This window comes from Symphodus melops, assembly GCF_947650265.1.
Source record: "Symphodus melops genome assembly, chromosome: 4".
Classification (NCBI taxonomy): Eukaryota; Metazoa; Chordata; class Actinopteri; order Labriformes; family Labridae; genus Symphodus; species Symphodus melops.
In genome coordinates, this window is record NC_136694.1 from 22,574,766 (window position 1) to 22,599,541 (window position 24,776).

At 39.9% G+C, this 24,776-nt stretch overlaps 1 protein-coding gene across 1 annotated transcript; it reads right to left on the reverse strand.

Moving 5' to 3' along the window:
- Nucleotides 1-4,780: 4,780 nt before the first annotated feature.
- sp7 (Sp7 transcription factor) lies at nt 4,781-7,665 on the reverse strand (the record flags this gene model as incomplete). Its single annotated transcript, XM_079342220.1, has 2 exons — nt 4,781-6,127; nt 7,645-7,665. The coding sequence occupies 2 exons, from the start codon at nt 7,663-7,665 to the stop codon at nt 4,781-4,783; spliced, it is 1,368 nt and encodes a 455-aa protein (XP_079198346.1).
- Nucleotides 7,666-24,776: the final 17,111 nt, after the last annotated feature.

Sequence of the window (24,776 nt, forward strand, 5' to 3'; positions counted from 1 at the left end):
TGTTTTATCTACTTTTTCACTTTTGTTTTCACATATCTACCACCTCTTTTCTGCACAGTCTCTCTTAAATCCCCTCCCTCGAAATGTTCCAAGGAAGTATTATATGGCTTCAAGTAAAAAAAAAAAAAACCCAACCCAAATACAAATGGTTTGAACTTCATGTCCGTCAGTATTTCATGAAGATAGTAAGCATTTTCAAAAGGAAAGAACACTTTAAGGCTTTATAATTTGTAATGAAACTAGATTATATATTTTTTCCAACCATCTCCAGTAGACCTAACAGTATGCCTGTTCCCCTTGTCAGTTCCTGTTAGTGCTGGTACTGAAGAGCTCATTAAGTTTCTAAATTAATTATGTGTCCTGCTAATTATTGGCAATTAGTGTTGCATGATGACAAATACTCGTAATCATTACAAAAGCCAAATAAAGTGTTTGATTTGTGCTTTCAATGTGGCTGTACTGAAATATCCTTACTGCACCTACTGCTGTGTACAAATGAATTATGGATGTCAAATATTTTAAGTACAGTGGATGCGTCTTTACGTGTCACACATGATTTTCTTAACTTAATTTCCCCTTGGAAGCAATTTGTCATCCGCAGGCCATTTAATGGGCGGCATAATATCGTTTTAAAGGGGCACAGAGTCACCCACAACCCTCCCACACTTCCTATAAACAAAAAGGCCTCATTTAGTGCGACATCAGGCAGTAAGAGAGGACTCTTTTTAACCTTTAAAGGCACTTCTTTGGAACAAGCTTCAACCATGTATAGTGAGAAATGGAAATATAAAAGTAAAGCAAGGTACTCAGATTTATGGAAATATAAAAGTAAAGCAAGGCACTCAGATTTGTGTTTGTTTTCTTAAATGTGAGCGGGGTGGGGTTCCATCTGTGGTGTTAAAATGGTTCAGGAGGAGAGATGGAAAGTAGTGCGACAAGAAGCAAAGTTGCTGTATTAGCTGAGCCATGAAACAAGAAAATCCATGACATCTCTGCTTCTTCCATCTTTAGCTGTTTGCACACATGGACTAAACTCCAATACATTTAAAATGTTCAGGGTAAGCTGCATATGAGAATGCAAATGGCCACATTTTTCACTCACCTTCACCCTTTCATCCTGTAAAGTCGGGTGAGCCAACGTACTGTATAAACGCAGCGTGTAATATTCAAGAAGATATACTGGTGCGATTATCATGTGTGCTTTTAAACATAAAAGCTGTTTTCATCACTATACCCCTTCTGAAACATGCTGTAAAGAAACACCTGTAAGATCACCCAACCTCTTTACCTTTTGCCCTTTCTTATCTTTTATGTTTTCCTCTTTCTCCTCTGTTTTATAACCTGACCTCCTCCGCTCTTTAGGTCATGTTATGGTTCACTCAGGCCTTTCCACTTTGCTGAAAGCCTTATCTTGTTTTTACCTACAGCCTGACTGCTGAGCCTCTGGGCGTGCTGACATTCTTTTCCCCTACACCTGCAAACACCTGTGCCTTTGTTCTGCTTTATTCCTTCCACAACCCCCTCAAACTGCCCTGCCTGAGGCTGTCAGAGCACAGCCCATTGTTTTACTTGCCTATTCACTGAGAAGCAGATAATAACAGGAAGAGGAGGTTCATTAGCATTTGTTCAGCACATCATGATGAGCTGCTTATTCATGTTAAACAGCAGGACTCTCATAATCCCAGGAGAAGTTCATTAAGAAGTTTATGTAAGTCATCATGTCGTCTTATTAAACTAAACACTGTTTTCAAATGGTTTCTTTGTGTTAGTAAGGTCTGAAATGAGCTGTGTGATGTCTTAAACAGGTGTCTCTGGGATCCTCTAACAAGCCTGATTCTGTAAACGGAGTAGCGGGGCACGAGTGGGCAAAGCATCTGGAACCAATTTGTCCAGCTTCTCCCTCTGCCCTGTGTGTCAATGAATGTATATTTTTCCTGTTTTTATGACTTTATTTGAAGCGACACTTAATGTTTCCTGGCTTTAAAAAAAAAAAAAAGTAAAAATAAAGTTACATTTCCACCACAGCTGCTTTAAAAGAGAACAGCAAATGAGCAGTAGCAGCAGAGGTTTAAAAGCCACTGACCATCTTCTCAACCCCCCCACCCTCCTGACTGACACACCCTACCCATACCCCGTTCCCCCCAGTTTGCCTTTTATGTTGTGGACTTGACTGTGCGCCCACTTCAGACCACCGTAAACATGTCGGTGCCCTGATGACAGAGTCGGCCCTAGGACGTTTTATATAAATTGACCTCAACTACAGCTCATTAGAAGTCCTAAATTGGAACCATGCTGCCTGGGAAGTCTAAACGTTACAACAGGAGGGGCAGGTTCAAGATGTACAGGTCTTCAATTTATTCTTACTACTCCTTATTTTAACTCAAACAAATTGTTTATGCATTGTGTTTTTCCTTTTGGCAGACTTCAAAAATGATCACAATCAAAATGTATAGACCTTCTTAACTTCCATGGGACAATGTGCTTCACAAATCCATCAAAAATAAAAAAAAGTGTTAAAATGGATTGAAAAATCTTTTAAAGTTATACAGTTGAGACAAATATTGTGGATGAATATTTAAAACATTTTATTTCAAACAACAAATATTAACAGTATAACAAATATAACCTTTTTATCATCTTTGATCAGATAATATTTACTCTCTGAATAACTCTGGCCCTTTTTATGCACAACACTGCATCTGTTACACTTCCTTTACTCTTTCCCGAGGCTATCTCTCTTTTAATGCAGAGTCCACCCAACTCAAGTATTTTTATTAGTCTGCAGTTTACCCTGACTAACCTGTAAGACAGACAAGTGCCACTTTATATGACTTCAACTCTCACACAAACACAGAAAAAGACATCTACAGTCGCAGCAGAGGCTAAAATAAAAGTTGTTTTTTTTTTTATCATGGGCTCTTCTACATTAGTATCTCCACATCACGCCTGTCGTCCTGCATCCCACCTTAATTGGCCTCCTTTGTTTGACCGCCTCCCTCAATAAACAATAAAACCGCAGCGCCCCTGTCCTAATCCCCTCTCCTCCTCTGCTCTGACTCTGCTGGAGCATCGCTCGCGGTAATTACCCCTCTCAGCCTGGAGAGCCGAGTAATTGTCTTGAGTGTAACTACAGTGGCTCTCTCAAAGGGGGTCATTGTGTGCAGTTAAGACCTCACTTCAGTGGCTGGCTTTGTTTGTGCTGCAAAAGATAATGAAAGTATTTGGTTGGCCACAGTGAGGTGGAAATATAGTAAGATATGAAAAGAACTAAGGAGAGGAGCGTTAAGCTTGTATGCTGAAAGAACTACTCTTCAGTCTTAACATTGCAGAACAAAAGAACACCAGCGAAAAAGATGCTTTTCATATTTCTTTACTTTTTAAAGCACCAAAATTGTCATGTTTTCACACCTTTACTTTTTACAACACGTTCACCTTTAAGAGGTTTTGTGCTTCATCATTATGTACAGTATCTGACACACTCATGTCACAATGAATCAGCCCACACGGTAGTTCAAATCTACCAAAACAACAAATTCAGCTTCTCTGTCTGTCGCTTACATAATGTTTTATAGAGATCTGTTTCATCATAGAAAGTAACACCAAATACAGAAAAACACAGAAAAACAGTAGAAAAATAACACACCCAGCAACATCTATAAGTTGTATAGATCAGGTCTGTACAAACAAGGAGAAGCCCTTATTAACCATTACTCTGCCAGGTGTGGAAGTCTTCACAATGAAAAGATTATATAGCAATAGTTTATACATAACACAAACTTCAAGATCTTTAAATAAATCTTTAAAAACATTGCCCAAAAAACTCCACATTTATAACTAATAAATACGAGAGATAGAGAGAGAGAGAGAGAGAGAGAGTGAGAAAAAAAACTTAATTTAATGCATTTTCTTTTCTTTTTGGCCAGCTTCAACCATCTTGCGGACTTTTCAGGCTTTATATTTCCTGCAAGGGTGCAAGATCATCTTCCACGTGTATAATTTAAGACATAAATTAGATTATTAATGAAATATGAAATTAAATTAGACATTGTACGAAGCAAACAGCAAACAAAAGTGAACTGAACAAATCCATTCCATTACATCAAAATGTCTTTGGCAACACGAAGCAGTAAGAAGGATTGTCCGTTGATTGTTTCAAGAGTAATGAAGTATCAAAGTACAGCTGTAAATCAGATTTTTTTTCTCGAGGCATGCAATGCTTCATCAACTCCATCATCCCGACCATAAGTCTCCTTTTAAAAGTACTTTCCTTTTGCGGCTTCAGAGCTCTTTTCCTTCTGCTTTTGCAGATTGAATTTCCCCAGTGGTTTGTCTCATTTGAAAGGCAGAAAATGTGTGTAGGATGAATGTGTGCATTAGTGTATTTGCTTCATTGTATGTGTGCAGGCATTCTGTGTGTGAATGCATTATGCATGCTTGCACATTTGTTCATCGTTGTTTTCTTTGCTTGTGTCTGTGCACATTTGCATGAGCATACCAGCTTTGATTTGCTTTATTTGTGTATGTGTATTTTTCTGCCTGCATACATTTTGGCATTTGGGTGTTTGCAGGCCAATGTGTGTTAGTGTGTGTGTGTGTGTGGTCCAGAGAAAATTGAGTGATTGCTACCTGCAACATGGTCAGTCATTCAGTCTTTTAAGTCTTTTCAAACTCTCAGAAATCTTTTTATGTCTTGAAACCAAACACTTTATATTTTTAAAAATTGAATTGTGTCTGAAAAAAAAAAAGCCCGCCACGTCTCAAAAAAGAAAGCTTAGCAAAGTCAGATCTCCAACAGTCCGCTGCTGTTCTCCACTCCATTAGGCGTGCCAGTCTTCTCGTCTCCGTTGGTGATTTGGTCAGCGACAGGGTTGGTTTGGACAGCGCTGGTGTTGAGATCTGTGGTCTCTTCGCTCCGAGGATCTGTGTCCCCCTCCACAGCTACAGCTTTTCCCTGCAATGCAGAATCAGCGTGGGTCTTCTGGTGCTTGGACAAGTGGTCGCTGCGTGTGAAACGCTTGTTGCACAGTAGACAGGTGAACTTCTTCTCACGTGTGTGGGTGCGTACGTGCCTCTCCAGTTCATCAGAGCGAGTGAAGCGTTTTCCACAAAACAGCCAGTTGCAAACAAAGGGCCGCTCGCCTGTGTGCCAGCGCAGGTGGGCTTTCAGGTGAGAGGCCTTATTGTAGACCTTCCCACAGCCAGGGATGTGGCAGCTATGGACCGGTTTCTTCCTCAGGGAGGCAGCTGAGGCCCCCAGCCGCTCAAGCTCCTGGCAGTTGGGGCAGTCACATGAGGATCTGGTGGGCGCACCTCCTCCACTGTAGCCCCCTGATCCCCTGGCAGGCTTCAGCCCCATGGGACTTTCAATCAGCCCTGCACTTGGCACAGGCTTGGGCTTGTACATGTCCTGGGGCAGCATGTGCTGGGAGGACTGGAGGAGGTGTGAGGAGGAGCCCAGCCCCACAGACGGGTACGGAGTTGGGTTTAGTTGTGTAAAGTCGGTGCTGTAACTGGGCAACTGTGGGCTAAGGGAGGCCTGGGGTGCTACAGGCTGCAGCGAGGCCTGGAGACCTCCATCTGTCTGGGACTGGGTTGCTGAGAGCCAGTTGGAGTTTGGGTGGACGTCCCACCAGGAGGACGTGGCATTGGCAGGAGCAGCGGTGATACCAGGATGGATACCGGCTTTATACCAGGAGCCGTATGGGTGCGTCATATCCAGGGAGGTGTAGACGCTGGTGAGACAGTCGGCCGTAGCATGGGCCTTGGACACTAAAAGAGACGGGTCCTGGGAGACAGAGGTCTGGAAGGAGTGTGAAAAGGGGTTATACTCTGTAGTGTAGCCTCCGGCTGAAGGAGGGGGGCTTCCAGTTGGGGTAAGCAGCCCGCCGCCTCCTCCTCCAGCTGTGGTGAAGGAGCCAGTGTAGGAGTCCGCAAGGCCGCTGCCGTCTGCGGTGCGCCCGTTCTTAGCTGTCTGCAGATCAGAGGTCATGTTGTAGGGCTTCTTTACTGGAGTTGTGCTGCCGGGCTTACCGGGTGTAGCTGAATCCCTGATGGGGCTTGTGCTGCCAAACTTGTTACAGGTAGCAGTTAACATAGCCAGAGGACTGGAGCCATAGCGTGCGTCTTCCTGGGGAGGAGGAGACAGGGGAGAAAATGAGACTGTCTGTCTACAGGAAATGGCTTCTTGCTGCTGCTGCTTCTGTCAGTGTCAACTCTAATAAAAAACGTCTGTCTGAGTGCCACCGCCGGCTTTTCCTGCTCTCTCTCTCTCTGTTTTCAAAGTGGTCAGGGCAATTTCAGCCAGCGAATGTTTACTCTTGTGAAGGATCCGCTCCGCTCAGCAACGGAGGAATTCCCTACTCTTTTGTTTCACTTAAACCACTATGAAGAGCTATTCTTAATTTAGCGTGAACGTATACTGTCAAGTTGTTCTCCAGTGCACAGAAATATACAATGTACGACTATGTATCTGGGCTGCATTATCAATTTAAACCTGTACGTTTCTCCTCTGGTAGACATTCTGGCATGAAAGATGTTCATTAAGTTTGTTTTGTTTCATTATGTTAGAGCAGTCTTGTTCCTGTTAGATTTTACAATCCCCTGTCTCCACTAATCATATTGAATGATTTGTGTATTGATTGATAATGAGTTCATTTAGATATCAAATTGTGCTCTTAGAAAACCAAACGTTCTCTTCTTTTGTCTGTCTCAAAGTTCTCTTTTGAATTTTATGATTTAGCCATTTTGATTGTTTGTGAATTCCCTTTTTCATGTTGCGACAGTCAAACTCAGCTAACTGAGGAATACTAAGGAATATCTCTTATAGTCTTACAGCACTTATATATAACTTAACAGAGATTCTGCAGTCTGTAATAGTGAGTTTACTAATGTTATTGTGCTTATTATTGAGTGTTACCTGCTGTAATGAAAAAAGTATTGTTGTGTTTAATATGTAGTATTACATATATAACAGTATATAACATATCTTAAGAAGTTGTATTTTCAATCCAAGCTCAATACATTCTCTTCACTTTAAATAAGTGTGAGTAGAAAATTGGTTAAAATATGATCACTGCTTGAAGACTTTCCTTTCACACTGGCTCTCTTCAGAGGTGATTAGTGGTTATCTCCTTCTCTTACAAAAAGCCCCCTGAGGGTCAGCCCAGTTTTCAGGTTAATAATGTTTCATCACAGACTTATTACCCCTGTAAGGCCGGCTTTCCTCCGAATCTCTGACTCCATAAACTGAAACTGTAGAGTTCCTAATAGCTCGTGTTATATGTGTTACTCTTTCATGTGGATTAAATGCTCCTGGAGCATTGTGTAAATCTTAGGCTTTCAGATGAACAGAGGTTAAGATGTAAGTCGTAAAGTTTCCAAACGATGTCAGCAGCTCAGCCTTAAGTTTCTTTAAATCAGCTTCCATTAAGACTTAAACTCTTTCTTCTACAATGTAAGTTATACGTCAAATCATCCTCATTTATATTCAGTCATATATTTTCCTGCAGACCTTCCAAAACTGGTCAAAAATAACCTCCTACAACTTACATCTGCATTGATTTGAATCAAACATTTACATCAGAAAAGTTGAGATTGTATGCAGAAAGAGGAAAAAGAAAATCTACTTACAATCACATTCCCTACCTCCAGAATAGATGCGGCCATCCCTGAGAAACAAAATCCTAAGGAAGCTGAGTGAAGTGGGAGAAGCTCTGAGTCCCGGGACAGTTTTGGAGAAGTTGGGCTCTAACGCGGGGAAGTGTTTTGAGGCACGGGGAGCCCGCCCCCTAATTACAGGCTCTGGGCTCTTTGAAGACTTACTAAGAGGCAATAAAAACCAAGAGATGGAGGAGAATAGGCAGAGATTGGTGGATAGAAAGAGGACATCCCACCTCCCCAAAAGCAGAGTGTCGAATCATTTTTCAAGTTAAATGCATGAATGGGTTACTCATCAATCACCATGTGGACATTATTTCAGTTTCACTGGCATTATTTTTTCCACTGGGATTAGTCCAGTGGAATCTGAAGGAAAAGATTACAGCTAAGATCATCTCAGAGAGAATTATCTCGCAGGATTTCTCCACATGGATCGTGTTGTAAATTGTATTCTTGCTCTTTGAAGCATTACTGCAGGAGAAGTGTAAATAAGAAGTGAAAAACCGACTTAAGCTTCCTCCCTCTGGTTTCCTGTGAGAGAGGAAAAATAACAAAAGAACACGTTGCCTCGGCCCACGACATATAAATCACAAAAATTAAGCCGAGCGAGTCTGTGGTTTCCAACTGAGATTTTATTATTCTGGTTTCAATCCTCTCTCTGTTTCCAATATTCTTAAACACAGTTAACTGCCTTTCAGACATTAAATGTGATGGTTAAAGAGACTGAGCTACAGGGACGAGGAAGAAGAAAAGGCTTGAGTCGTCATTTAAAGTAAAGAGGAGATTATCACATCCAATCAAATAAAGAAAAACAGGGAAATGTTGAGGATGGAAACATTTAGAAGATTGCTCTGTGAACACAAAGTTTGATAAATAGAAAACTAAATGAAAAACAACAGGATAAGACTTTTGAAATGTTAAACTAAAACATCCTGCCAAAGATGTCGCAAAGTATTATTTCGAAATACTCCTCGGAATAGACTTTCTATAATTCTTAATTTTTTAAGTCTGATATAAAAAACAGTTGGATAGAAATGTCTCAATTTACAAAAAGCCTCATTTGATAAACACATTTTAAAAGTTGTTTTGATTGTGTTTTTAAACTTTGTTTTGGAAGTTTTCAAATCAAACAAACATTGACTATTCCTTCCTGATTTTTTTAAACTTTAGAATTATGAAAAACTTTTGAGAGTTAATGTATGTTTTTATTCTTTAGATACAAAAAAATTCTCTGAATCAATGGAAGTTTGGCTTTTTTGCAGACACATTTTCTTAGCATACGTTCACATCAAATATCCTGAAATATCAGCGTATAGAGAGACAAGAAAGAAAGATGTATTAATTAGGTTTAAATACATTTAAAACTTTTTTAAACATTATTGTCACAATTAAAAGAAGAGAAACAGATATATAACTAACTTTAAGTGACAATCATAAATACGTCTCATTAAATATGATTGAATATCAGTCTTTGCTTGTTATAAACTTCAGATACATTCTAACAGAGCATAGTTTGGTTTTCTCTGTGAGAGTTTCATGTTTATCAGGAATAGAAGAAATTCATTTGAGAATTCCGTTTGTGAAGGAATCAAACCTTGAGTCCTGAGTAACACAGATTCACAGGGCCTTTTTGTGGGCGTCTCGTTTTCTGAAGGAGAGCACAGAAGATTAAAATTGTTGTCAAAAATAAACATATAATTTCTGTCCTTATTTTCTCCTCAATTACAGGGCATGGTCAGAGCTGGGCTTGTCGTTCTGGAGAGTCTGGCCCTCACATGAACACAGCGGCTATATTTGGCAGTCTGCTCTCCGACTGACCTTCATCGCTTTATTTTCTTATTCCAGAGCATGTGTGAGGAGAAGAACAAAGGCTGCTGATACATGCTGCACTTTACACTGTCTCCTAGTCCCACAGAAACATTCAGGATACATTTAGACACATCTATCTGTAACTCTCTGTCTGTCTGTCTCGATCAATCTTTCGCCCATACCTTGTACTACTGGTCGCAGACATTAAAAATTACATTGTAGAAATAGTTTATGTAGTTGCTACAAAAGCAAATAATTGGGGAAGATCATTTGTGTTTGCAGGTAATTTAGAGGCATCAGAATTTATTGAGGTATTTTGAATAAGAACTCAAATCTCTAGTTGATTTCAGATAAAAGTACATAAATAAAAGTAGACCTCCTAAGGACATTTCTTGAAGCTGTTTCTCTGTGAAGTTAACTGAACCTTACATCAGATACTAACTTACTTAAAAAAGATGAAATAATGAACATTAACTTTGCTTCAATGTCCAAATCATCCTGATAGGGAATATTGTTTTGCACTGAATCTACTCCAACAAAAAACAAAGTCAGCTGGTTCATTTTATCCATCGCTTTACTAGATGTCTCTTCTCTGTCGTTACTGTTTCATGTTGATATTACATTTAGTTACCTGTCTTGTCTTGTGTGATCTGCACTGATGCAGCGAACACTTGTATTTTTTCTTTTTTACTGTCCTATAAATTAAGGTGGACAGTCTATCTGTCTGTCTGCTTATCTATCGATACACCCCCCCACAGATGTGTCGTGTGGTATTATTTTCACACTTTCTTTGCATTTCCCTCCTCTTTCATTATACACATGGTGTGTTTGGTCCTTAAGTCTTTTAATTGAACTGTTCCTTTTCTTCTTAGCGTTCATCAGGGCTTTATGTTTTACATTTAAGTGAAATGAGAGGGGAGGTAAACTGCACCCATTTTGCTGCGAAGTGGTCGCTTTTCCTCTTCTTTTATGAGACTTGTAGTAATCTAAAACTTTGGCGTGTTCCCATTTACAGTTCTCTTCAAAAGAGAGCAAGTGAGATCTATAATTAGAGAATGAGTTAAGTTCTTAACAGCCTCTTCAAAAAGCTTTCTCTGCTCTATTCACTATTTTCTGCTCTGTGGTTGAGATCTTTGGGTAGGTACAGTTAGCACTGCAGGCTTGATGAACCTTGGGGCGTTGGGTGGGCGCAATTATGCTCCCCATGGCTGATTATAAGTTTGCAATGGATAGTTATGTCCATATGACAGCGATCACATGTATTGGTAGCTACAGGTTTTTGTAGTTTTCTTGCTCATTAACCCAAACCTGTTTTTGATGTAACAAGTGCATCTAAGATCAATCATAACCTGGAAGTTTTCTCCTCAGTGTTGAACTTGATTGTAACTTTTTGTGCTTTTCTTGTGGATTCCTGTCAAATCTTAAGAACTGATGGCATACATGTTACTCAAGCACCCGATTAAACTTTATTCCTACTAAGCTGTCATTTCCAGTCAAATCATATTTGGTAAGGACCCCACGTTTAATCCCCTCAGATCGCTGACTCTAAGCTCTAGCAACTAGATACTTTGATTGACTTGTTTTTATAGAGAAATTAGAGCTGACTCTTCAGATGCCAAATAGATTCAAATTATTAAATGTGCAAAAAAGTGACGTGACAAAATAGGGGCTTAAACTCGAACATTTTGTTCAGTGGACACAAACTTCAATCATTCGTAACACAAATAAGCACATTGTAATCTTTTAACCAAAGTTATAAACATACTATCTTTTCAGGACTCGTAATGCCTTTGTTGTAGTCATTACTGTGCATGTAAGCTATAGGGTACCTGCCGTAACTTTAACCATCAAGAGCAGGCAGTTTACTCTCTGTGCATTTACATTTAATTTTTCATTTAGTCTACCAAAATAATAATATCTTCCAAAGGCTCAGCATAAACGTCTCGGGTGCTTTGACTGTTGCTGGCAGAAGTTTTCAGAAAGTCTCAGTTTGGTAAAAAGAAGGAAACACTAAGACTGTCTCCATTCTGTTTACCAGTGGTCAATGTTTCATGCGAACTCTCTTGTATTTAACGCTGGCAGAAATGCTCCTGGTTTGGTCAGCTCTGTAGAAAATGAAACCACTCCCTGTAACTAGTTGATTGAAGTGAGAGCAGTTTGTTTTATTGACATGCAAGTCCCCCAAAAGATACCAAAGCTCTTTGACCTTTTCAGTTCTGAAAGAAATGTGTCTGTAGAACCTGATACCCAAAACACGCCAGGAACCAAAACCTACAAATGAAAGCTATAAAGGGCAGAGTCTAACTCAGAGTAGTATTTTTTATTTTTTTTTTAAAGTGGAGGTTTTATTTGGTTATGAAACTAATTGAAACCAACTCTGATACCGCTTCAAGACCTGCAAAAGCAAACAAGACCAACAGAAAGGGGAATGACTTTTTGTCTACCTGTGATCACAGCTGCACATATAAATTAGAGAAGATGTATTTTGCCAGACAACACAAACACATACAGGATATAATCAGTACAGAGATAAAGTGTCTGGCTCTGTCCTCACAGGCATTTCATGATGTTCCCAAAGTTTACTAGAATAAAGACTGTGTTGAGTTGAATTTTACTCTGATTGAAGCGTTCTTTATCAAGCAAAAAAAAGTTCTTATTTTAAAGTGTAAATGTAACAAAGTTAGATATAAACAACAAACAATCCTCTCTGCTTTTATGTGTCCTTGCTTTGTAAAGAGAATGACTTAGTGCTATATTCTAACTTTTTAAATAAAATTAACTTCATAATTGTTAACAATGCTCGCCTCAGAAACGTGACCACTAATGTTCAATATTCAATCAAAACAAGAAAAAAAAGGAACCTTGTTTTTTTTTTGCATTTTTAAAAAAAATCTTCATTGCACAGCATACTTAAAACCTCTTCAACTTAATCTTCAACTCTTTATACTTACAGTACTTATTTGATTTAATTTCTTAAATAACTATAGTTAGAGTTATTTTCATTGATCTTTATGCTGGAAATATTTGTACTTTTTTTTTTTTTTTTTTAATTTTACAAAGTGAAATATGGTTCAGTCAGGCATGCAGTGGTCCCAGTAACTTTTTTTGCACACTTTAGTTCCACCCAGTTCAACCAGAAGACATCTTTTCTCAAATAGAGAAAACTTTGCCAGATAATCCATCTTAGTGGTCACACAAAGGCACAGCAGCAGTCCAAACAAGCATGAAACACAGTGTGGAGACTCCTCCGATGTTTATACATCAACATCACATGCTCAGTTGCGAATGCCACTCTCATTTTTGGGGGTGAATAGTCTTCTGTTTTCTACATTGGCTTTAAATTGGCCTCTTTGTATCATTAGGCCATTACAGCAACCAAGTAAGTGTGTATAATGGTGGATCAATGGAATATCTCGCCATAATGCATTTCCCTTGACATTCCCCTCTGGGCTGAAACCCTCAGAAAATTAACAATGTTAATAATACTGCGACGGAGGGGGAAAATTGAAATGATTAGATGTGTTTTAGTTCGCTGCTGATGGAAATGTGGTGAGAGGGAATCAGGGTCAGGGATAGACTTGCCTTGCAGCATGACTCCGTGCAGTTTTTCCAGGCTGTGTGGTCAAAGATTCAGAGCGCTTGTCAACGGAAAATGAGCGAGCAAGAGGGGATAGAAGGGGAGAGGAGAGAAAGAATCATATACACTTAGAAACTTGGTGGTGGGTTTTACAATTCACCCGTCAAGATCATGTTCTGAATCTGATTGTATTTCTCTTCAGGTTGCTGAATGTGTCTTTACTGTGTAAATTATGCAAGTAGTCCCTTTGAAATTTGTTTCTTTGACTAACTATTTTGGGCCATCAAGTCTGGCATCATGTTGTCTCCAGGTTTGTTTTCTGTAGCCAGAGATGACCATATTTGGAGGACAAGGTGGTGCTGGAGAGGAGTAAGGGGTCGGAAAACACAAGTGCACGTTAATGAGGTTGTTTCCAGATTGAGATTCTATTTGTGTTGGACTAAAAACCCTCAAAAAGCTTGAATGTCCTTGTGGTTGTTTTTACATTGGCAGAACGAAACGTAAACTGGAGGCAAGATTGGCTGAACAAACAAACGTGCCATTACAAATGGAAACCCACAACATCCAATGGCTTTACATTTTAAAGATGCGCATCATGGCAACTCTTTAAAAACTTCAGGTATTGATCATATACTAAACTCAATCAGAGGTGGAGACAGACTGAAAAAGCTCCTACAAAGAGAGTTCTTTTGAAATTATACATTGAAAGCTATATGCATTATCCAGGTCTAAATGGTGAACTGGACTTTCCTCCCTTCTTTTAGGTGTCTTGGTTTTGTTTTTCTGTAATTTTGACAGTAATTTGCTCGTTTATTTAGTCTTTTTAAAATATTGTTATCATCTGCCTTTGTGTCATGTATACATGTTGATGTTTAAAAGTGTCTGCCCTGATGAAGGCCAACATGGCTGAAACATGTTGGCCTGTTTTTACGAATCTTTACCCTGGATGAATTAAAGGCCTTTTATACTCATTTCTCTGAGTGTTTCAGACTTTTTCAAAAGCTGATCAAAAGTAGCAAAGTAAAGCTCGAGAGAACAGTGGAGAAAAGACAGCCAGCTTCTTTGCTTAAAAAACAAAATAACAATCCTGACTTTACACTGGCGGCCATATTTAATACTTATGTGAGAAAAACAAGGTGTGCTAACCTGCATGATGTTCTATAGCGTAGACACGATACCTTTCAATTAGTGCAACAAACATGTCTACCATATACATTAAAACAAGATTTACCCTTACCCAAAATGCTGCTGCACTGACTGTTAGAAGAATGAACGACACAGAAAATCTTGATGTGTCTTAAATTTTCACACAAATTCCCCCTAAAAGCACCAACAAAACAAACACAGCTGAGAGGTTAAGATGACTGAATTAAATAAGGTGATATGATACATAAATCAAATGGTTGGGAGCACCGATAGCCTTGTGGTTATGTCATGTGCCCCATGTACAGAGGTTCTCACAGCATCAGAATCAGAATCGGTTTTATTGCCAAGTATATTTACATATACAAGGAATTTGTCTTGTCTTAGTACCAGGCTTTGAATATGTTTTTGTTATCTTAAAAGTTGGGTGTTTCAAAATGTGGCCTGATGGAAATTGAAGCCTCAAGTGGCCACTTGTGTAACTGCAACTTTTTAGCATATCAGCATCTGAGTCAGTTCTCAGCCTGGAGGTCGCTGCTTAATCATTGCATCAGATGTTTGTCGCTCTGGCCTTTTTATCCTGAGTAAGACATAAAATGGGACAACATGCTTTTAATGAAATGGCCAGCCCAGCCAGAAGGGTCTGTCTCTGCTTTGAGGCATGTTGGTGGTTTTAAGTAATCTAACCACCAACAGGCTGCATTTCAACCAGTGGACAGAATGTATTCAGTCACCAGATAGGATGGTTATCACACTGATGCCAAGGAGATAAATTAACCTTTCCCTTTATGAATTTATAGATTAAAAAAAATCATTTTCCCTTTGCTTATTACTTTGAATGTTGTTTCTAAAGAACAGCATTGTCGTAGTCTGATGTCCCCACCCCCAGCAGAGTCTCTGTCTGGCTGCTGTCATGTCTCAGTGACCACATGTCAGAAATAATCTCACATGGCACCAGCAAGACAATCATTGTTTTCTTTATGAAGAATTTTTTCTTCTCCCTCATGACACTTATGATCCTACTTTGGAAATCTTGCACAACATGCTTAATATGCTTTTTTATCAAGCAAGTATCAGATGTAGGAAAAACAGAAGTCCATCTTCTCCCAAACAAATCCCAGTCCACCGCCTCCTTGTTGTATACAAGCTGACATCTGGCCTGTAATCTCCTCGTCTGTCAAGGAGACTTGCGGCCATCTAATGACCCCAACAGGCGTCATGCATGCAATTGCTCAGGATGGCGAAATGACAGTGTCTTTCAATATCTCTTTAGACATACTTTGTGAAATGAGAGAGACCTAGAGGTGAACTATGTTCTTCCCCAGGACATTTATGAGCAAACATTTGAATGTTAAGATATTTACCTGATCTTTAAATATGTTCGACTTAAATCCATAGAATCCATAAATCCATTTGACAACTTAAATATGTATCTATTCAACCAGTGCATCATTTTTTATCTTATTAAAAGACTTTAGTTCTGTATGATGGACATTTTAAAGTATGTGAAATTACATTGACCTCTTAACATCGCATCAATTGATGGTCGCTTTAGATCGTTTTGTCTTGTGGGACAAACATGTTTTGGAAGAGGGGGAGGTGACAAAGTTTTACTGATCCTTTAAAAAAAGAATAAAAATCAGTTTTGGTGGGCAGTCTGGGCCGTCAAGTGGACTAAAAGAAAATTGGAATTTTATTTTTTGTGGGCGACCAAAAAATTAAAAAATGACTTATTTTCACAATGTAACTTAACGCGCATTACTTCAAGTTATTTAATTTGTTTTTGTTTGCTTTTCCTATTTGAATACTGCTCTATAATTGAAGGCTTTTTGTCAAAAACGTAGCCATGGTGTGCAAATTTTATTTAACACTACATTAAAGCCAAAACAAAGAAAGGAACAGTTATCGCAGTAATTCCGCTTTCTTTCCAACAGAACAGATTGCAAGGCAAACATGTTTGATACACAAGGAGAAGATAAAGACAAATCATACTGAATACATCAAATTAATTCACAACTACTAAATTTAAAATTACACCAGATGTCGCACTGTGAAAATAAAAACCTCAATGTTTTTTAGACTCATAATAATCTTAATTGAAGGAAAAATTTGCCATAAAATAATCTTTATAACTTTGAACATTCACTTGTGTCAAAAAATGAAGTATCTCATGGATTTATTTATTTTTATCGTGAGGAGTAAAAAAATCACTTCAACCTCCTGGAAATATACTTCAGTATGGTTTGCCTGTTAGTCATGTAAGAAAAACACCAGCACATTAAATGTAAAATGTTGATGAAGCCAAATGTGGTTGAGTCCAGAGGGGGCCACAATAACACTTGTGAGAGGGTTATTCCCAAGCAGCATACTGTACGTGTTTCCACGTTTCCTCTCAGCCTGTTTACTCGCTCTGATCATTTGGCTGCTTCTTGCAGTCACATGTTGACTCTGACTGATTTCTTTGAATCATGTCAGAAAGTAGTGATCTGTACCCCACAGAGCAGCCCACCACCTTCCCTCACCCGCTGCTGGTTTAAACATATTTAGTCAGAGCCCCCAGACCCTGACAGCAGCTGGTGCTGAGGTTTGGGTGGGAGCTCATTACTCCTTGGTGGAGCCGAGCCAAAAGGAGGGGAGGGTTTTTTTAAAGGGAGTAAATTGAGGTTTTCTTTTTTTGGGTTACTTTATTTCGTATGGGCAAATCCAGCTCCATGCGTTGTGTGATGTGTTCCATGTGTCGTGTGTGTGCCACCAGCAGTGGTCTCCGGTCCCCTCACCCCGGAAATAACTTCCGTTCTCTTTCATTTGATGTACTACCCTTGTGGATATGCCTATTTCCCTGAAATAACCAGAATTTAACTGGCTCAAATGTTCTCAATAATATTATTTCAAAGCTTTCTCTCTTTTGGTGACTTTTTGAAGAATAAAAATAAAATAACTCAAAACCCAAAGGCCAAATTTTAAAAATTAAAACGTAAATTAAGTATCCAAATTTGATTCTTTATTCTTTGCCTGCTACGTTTAAGAAGCAAATATTGGACATTTTATTTATATATTAAAGCTGTAGTATCCTTCAGAATAACACTAAGAGAGATGTCCATCGTGTGAAGCGGATAAAAAAGACATTTCCCCTCCAAAATTGTTGAAGTTTTGTCTGCTAACAAAAACCTTAAGGTAACTGAAAACTGTTTTAATTATATTTTTAAACTCTCCATTAATCATTTGTTCCCCTTTAGGTTAATCTGGTGACCTATTGGAGGGGCCTGACCCTAAACTTTACCGACAAATTAAATAAATGTGTGCAAATGGGGTCCACATTGACCAGTCCTAACAGTTAAATGCTGCATATGCGTTGTTATTTCATTCATAACCATCTTATCATTTCATATCAAATTATTTATAAGTCACAGGTGACACATCTAAGTGACAATTAGAATCCTGGATTCTGGCTGATAGTCTTGTTATGTGACTGAAACAGGATTGCACACAGAGTGTCTAATTACACTAAAGAATTATCTTAGATTGTTGTTAAAGTCTCTGATCAGTCGTGCTTTATTCAGCCAACACATGTTTCATAAAGCACTCACAGAGATATCGGCCGCAATAACTAAAACATAATAAAGTGAGGATAAACTTTTCAGTCTAACACAGGAGTGCACAATTCACACAGACATCAGGCAGCTATAGGGTATAATTAAATCTCCTTACTTGTGAAACTAATCAATATTTTTATCTCTTTAAATTAATATTCATCAGTTCACAGTGTCAAAAAGTGATAAAAATACAAAATCACAACAGTAGTGGTGTGTTTCTGTCTGAGAATAGTTTCTTTTTTCTTCCCTCATGAGATACACTTCAGCCTCGTGGTTCACCACTCGCAAGACAAAGTCCCATCTCTCTGAGTGTTTTACTCCCAATAGAGGATTGTTCAAAGCTTTACATTTACTGTCTTAGTGCCATAACGATGTGGTTTGAAGGACTGGAGCGACTGTTTATTTATGAGAGACATATTGCTCTGCAGGAGAGGGATAATATCTTCAAGTTGGTCAGAAGAGTCTGTAAGTTGTAGACGGGTGACCAACAGTATCAGATGTCCCCGTCTTTTGACTGATTGTGTGGAAGAGAAGTGAAGTGCTTTTGACTTGTGTTTCCTCTTTTGAAAGGAGACTGATGTGGGGACTCCCTGGTGATACTGATCAACAGTGGGATCAAGACTAGAAAAAATGGGGGGGGAGGTTTAAAACTGACAAAGTTGGTGCTTGGTAGATGTATATGTGGCGAATATGCAGCATGATGGAGCTTTAAAAAAGGCAGCAAGGATGTGTCGAAGCAGTAAGAGGAGTGGGCAGGGCATGAAATACAGAAATAGAATGACATTATAGGTAGGTAAAATAAGCAGGCTGTACCTACTAAAGGGGACTTTATTACTTATAACCTGAAACCCCTAAAATCAAAACAAAAAGGCCAAGCCGCACCATGTGTGCAAGAGGAAGCTTCTCTCTGCTTTAGACCACCCAAAGCTTCACCCACACACACTGAAAAACACACAGACCAAGCAGGACTGAATCAACCGAATTTCACTTATTTCACAAGATCTTGGAGCAGAATTTAATATTTTCAGCTCAACTATTCTTATATGATTGGGAGACACTCCAAACCGCACAACTTAAACAGAAGAATTAAAGTTACAGCGGTGTCCAATCTCATTTTCTTGATTTAAAAGCAATCTGTTGAGAACAGAAGTCAGGACAAAACTTTCATCATTTTTTTGTTTCCATTTTGTCCTCACTGTCTGAGCCTTGCAATTGTAAAAATGCTCCCAAAGCTCATGGTGCTTTGACTGAAAATAAAGAAGAAACCTTCCTTCCTTCCCCCCTCTCGCCTGAAGCCACAGCATGTGGTCTACTCTGTTGCTGCTCTAAAAATGGAAGACGGGCGGCCTCGGGAAGAGCCCAGAACAGCCTCCACCGTAATGGCCGTGTGGGTGTGGCTCCTCGTAGATGGCTTTTGAGGGGGCCCCTCCCGGACGCCCGCACCCCTTGCCAGCGCCCAAGGGCTCCAGGCTGCCTGACCATAGACACCGCGATGCGGCCCACGCTGAACCCAGGCCGAGCCGGGCTATGGTGGGTTGGGCCACGCCAGGGCCAGTGCAGGCTGTACAGATGCTTCACGGCGGGTTCCTGTGATCCTGCCCTCTGCTGGGGTCACTAAGAAGTAAGATAAACAATCTACGGAGAAAAAAAAAAGAAGACACAAGAAAAGTTCACCAAAGAACTGCCGGTCTACACGACTTGAGTTTGACTGAACGCCTGACAAACATGACGATGTGGCCTCATGTGCATGAAGGTCCTCAACGAAAATACGTCTTTGATGTGTTATATCACAAATATCTTTCACATTATCAAATAACTTGTCATCTCCATATACATTTTCTGCCTGATGTACTGTATTTGATACGTGAAATTGACGTGAACAAGTGAAATACAACAAATGTGTTGACAAAAATGTGAAGAATTCTCCTATTTTACAAAACCCATTCAATATAAGTCTTTGTTTTTGAAAATCTCAAGGAAGCCATTTGTTATAATCCTAAATTACTTGGGGCTGATGGTTTTTTACATTTGTTTCTACATTATTTTTCTCAAAAAGATAATACCTTACTTTTTCAAATATGATTCCATTTGTTAAACAACACAAAATAAAGTCCAAAAAGCTCAAACAATGCCAATTAAAAGATACAATTATTAAAAAATAGTAATCCAACACACAGTAATGAGATTGGAATACACAGCTTTATACTTTACATTTCCTTTCGTAAAAAATTATGAATTCAATGACATTAACTTGTAAAAGAGTATATTACCACTTTGGTGTTGCAACTTTTCGCAATAACATCTAAAAGCAGCTCCAAACAATGCAACATAATAAAGTAAAGACAATGTGTTCTCCACAGACAGTACGAGCAGTCAGCAGTAGGTGCCTAGCAAAGACTGACGCCAAAAAATGAGAGAATGAAATGAGCTGGGAGTCTACAGTATGTGCCGCCATTTCCACTGTTTTAATGTGGTGAAGAGAAGGCTTTAATCCTTAAAAGGATCTCTGCAGGTCAAACAAACACAGAATGGCTCCATGGATGTGTCCTGTAGGAAACCCAGCCTTTCATTGAAGGAAACAAACAGCAACAAACCAAGAACAACTCTCTACTCCTTGTTCATATATGAATCACTGAAACGATTTGAATTAACTCTTAATATGAAATCCTGTTAATGTGTAACCTCCTGAGTTGATATGCACCAGTCATGTGTGCTACCTCTGCATGTTAACCTGCACATGTAAAGGTAATTAGGTCGGCTAGTGACTGATAGAATGAAGACAGCCAGTCACCTTCTGTTTCGAATCATTGGAAGAGTAGGGGGTTTACTCTTGGTAGGTTGGCTTTTATTGCTTCTCCTCTTTTTGGTTTTTAACAGATCTGCCTGTTTGTGGAAGTGTGGCTGGCGGTCGGCTCCTCAGCTGGCAAGGCAGTGGCGTTTAATTGCTCTTTGTTGTGGCGGGTTGGGGGAAAAGGAGGCCCTGTGGTCGCCGCTGCACAATGGCTCTTTGGCCTGCCAGCACACACACACACACACACACACACACACACACACACTCACTCACTCACACAAGCGTGCTATGCATACTTTAGCATGCACATTGATGAGTGTGCATGACCAGCTGCACATGTGTACCAAAACTAAATCAATTCACGTCGTCTTGTTTAATCTTCTCTTTCTGTCCTTTGCTTCTTGAAATGAGTAGCTAAACAGCCGCTATATAATAGCTAACAGAGGAAACAGCTTAATGGTGTTATAATGTTAGTTTATTATAGATTAACTAAGTGGTGAAGGAAATAACGGAGGAATTACAGGGGGAATAAACAGAAGCAGCAGCTTTTGTATATTTGTGCTGTTCTCTGAATGGGCAAGCATATAATTATCACATTTACAAGGAAGAGCTGCCGAATAATGGGTCATATAGTGGGTGTTGTAGCAAGTGATCGGCCCCTCCCAGTGTGTGTGTGTGTGTGTCTGTGTGTGCGTGTCTGCTTATGTGTGTGAGACAGAGTGACCTGAGGACATTTGTGCCCTTCTATCTCATACGAAGACATGCTTCACTAATCCAGTCACCTTTCTTTGCTGATATACATTCCCTTAAAACACGTCACTTAGTGGAACCCAAAGTTAAGTTTCGTGGAGTTTTCACATTCCTCGTCCTCACTGTCTCCACTGAAGCCTTCATCCCGGCCAAAAAGGTCTTTGTGTTGTTTACCTTTCCTCCAGCCCCTGCACGTGTGTTTATCCAAATCTGAAGTATTCGTTGTTTCTTTTTTTCAGCTCCTCCGTCACGGTGGCTTTTGTGCTCAACTGTGGTGAGTTTTGTGTATTTTTGTGTAATTTACTCCTACAATTGGGTGCATGCTGTGCTCTTGTGCTCGCTCTCTCTCTCCCCCCCTCCTCTTCCCTCCCGGAGAGGTTCTTTTCCATTGATGCACTTACTGTAAAGTGTTCCCTCTGCCTCCCTTTGCTGACCACATCAACTTGGCCAATCACTGATGACTCATTATACACACATAAACAGAACAAAGCACAAACAGTCATCACAGAGTCACTGCATACGTTTACAAAGGCAGCACTGCAGAGCGTCTCTCAACTCATTCTATCTGTGTTTTACCTTTTTCTCACTCCCTCTTTATTTATATATTTCTATAAAACACATACACACACAGCATGTATGCACACAGGATAAGCTGAACTGCAATCTTTGGAAACGAAAATGGAAACTGGCACCAATTAGGGAAACCAATAAAGAAACCTCAGTTCTATATGTTTGCCAAGTGGTCGAGGGGATTCAACTGGGGAGTATAGAGTTACATCCAGCCTTTAGGTTATCTTCCAGATATCATCATCCAGTTTCAGACCACATTTCTGTCTTTAGACGAAGGACAACATATAAATCAGATTCAGAATCTCACACATACTTAAAGTTTTTAGTACAAAACAAAATAATCAAGCCTGTTTAATAGCCCCTCATTAGATAAGTCAATGTTTATATCTGCTAGCAGTCCAGCTAACTAAAATAGCAGCGCTAGAGACATGTTTTGATTTAGCCTTACACTTGCTAATTGTGCCCCTCACGGTGGCTGCAATTAATTGGTTCCTGCAAGAACTTTATAGATAAGAAAGAACAAGGAGGGAGGCAGATGGGGCGGTAAGTCTTAATCCTGCCTCTGGAAGAGAGACGCAGTAATTGGGTAATGATCATGCGGTCCTCTGGTGCTGATGTGGTGTTGAGAGAGCAAAGGAGAAAGGAAAAGAGAGAGAGACCTGAGCTTCAGGAGAACCACTAAATGCTGCCACATTCATCTACGGCAGTGACGCCATGCCGCACGCCAGTCACCCAATCGGCCACACACTCGTGGATACACACATGCCAGATTATACACGCACATTAGGAGGTGCTGTAGCTGACAAACCCACACACATGTGTTGGTGGAGAGTTCAATGAGTGCTTACACGCAAATGGAGAAAATGTCTTAATAGTTTTGACAGCACAGAAAACAAATAAACCATCAGGAAATATAGAAGCACAACGTCATATCTGATGTCACCGGGGACGTCTCACAAATACAAGAAACAAGAACGTCTATAACAACAATGAGAAATCTTACAAATCAACTGAAATAAATGACATTCAAACAGAAGATGCAATAGCTGTTTCAAATGATTGTTTTTGTTTTCTGTGATTATGAGGAGCAAAGGATGAATCAATGTAACATGTAAAATAATTCAACCAAACACCATTAACATGAAATAATTTTACTCACTTTCTGCTTCTAAGCAACTGGACCGGACCAATATGTGTCATTCTTGGGTGAGTGAACATTTATATGAGTTGTCTTGTTGTCATAAAGGTGGATCTGTTTAAACAAACGAAGACGGTGTCTCTAGGAGAAATGCTGAGTGAAACGTAAGAATGTTGACCTTAAAGTGTGCAGCATGCCGATGTTTGATCATATGAGTTTAAGAAGTGTTTAGCAGGTGTGAGAGAAAGGCATCATGGGCCCTGTTCAGATATTTACGCTCCTGTGATGTTTCACCTTCAATCTGAATGTCGTGGAGGCGTGATGAGGCGACGAAGTGATCCCACCTCTGTACCGGTCTTCGGTTGTATGAACACAGACGAGACAGTTTCAGTGGAGCCAGCGGGGGAGCGCACCACTGTGTGTGTGTGTTTGTGCCCCTCTGACTGTGTGTGAATGTGGAGCTCTCGCGGTGCTTTTTTTCAACACTGAAATGCAATGTGAACTCAAGAACTGGGACTCCAATATTGTGCCCTCACAGAATCAATGCGAATGTAGTAAGGCTTGGGCTGAGCTTAGCTATGGCGCTCTTGCGGAAAAACAGCAAGTTTGAAAAGGGCTATAGATTTTTCACCAGGAGCAGCCTGAACGTTGTATGAAAAAAATGTAAGAAAGAAGTTGTATGAAGAGTGAAATGTTAAGACCTTGTTTATGTTTTAAACTAATTCATAGATTCATTCGTCAAAGTGACCGCCAGAAATGTTTTTCACCATGAGTGTTATAAGCATTGCATCTTGGTGTCACTCAAAACAACAACAAAAAAAAAACATCTTTTTTTGCTGAACTCAGTCTATCAGTCAGATCACAAGATCTCTCAATTGTGATTGTGTAAGTAAGTTTACGTATTACAAACAGGCTTTAGAGACTGTGCTCTTAAGCAAAACAACAGCATCGGCTGTTGCACGTTTAAAAAGTTGCCAGTGAACTCTAAGAGCTGCTTCTGCTCGGGCACATATGTGATGGTAAGAATTTATACATGTAATGCAATATGAAAGCATATACACAGTACATATGCTACATGGTTATGTGTGAGCACACACTGGTTTTCTGATGATCAAGATGCAAGAGTTCCACTTTAAATGGATCTCTTGCAGACCTCAATCACAAACTCCTCCGTGTGCTTCCTTTTAATCAATAATCTCCCACAATCTCTCATGTACACACTGAAATATTTTTGCATAATCAACACAATGTTACAATGTTTTTTTTAAAGTAAAAGTCCAACAGCTTCTAAACCAGCCATCTGTGGCTCTTTGTGAACATTCATTTCGCCGTATCCTGACGTTTGCTTCCTTTACTGCTCTTTTCTTCCCTCTGGGCCGTTACTCCACCTCCGCTCCTCCTCTTCTATACCATATATCGTTTCCTGTCTGTTTTCTCCTTTCCTGTCTTCCCTCCCTTCCCCAGTCTCCCCCTCTCTTCCTCCCCCTCTGTCCCCCTCCTCCAGTCTCTCTGGCCTCGCTCTCGTCTCCCTCGCAGTTGGACTCATGTGGGACTGATTGAGCTTGAGGATCCAGCCCTCATCAAAGGACGAGTGTGGTCGAATGCGAGCAAGCCACTGAGGCTCCAATCTCGCACTGGTTAATGAGTCCCCTCTCCCCCCTTCTTCTTCTTCCTCGTCTTCTTCCTCGGCCCCTTCCAGCCCCGGCATCCCTTCAGCGGCAAGCTCCCCCCCCCCCCCCCCCCTTTTTT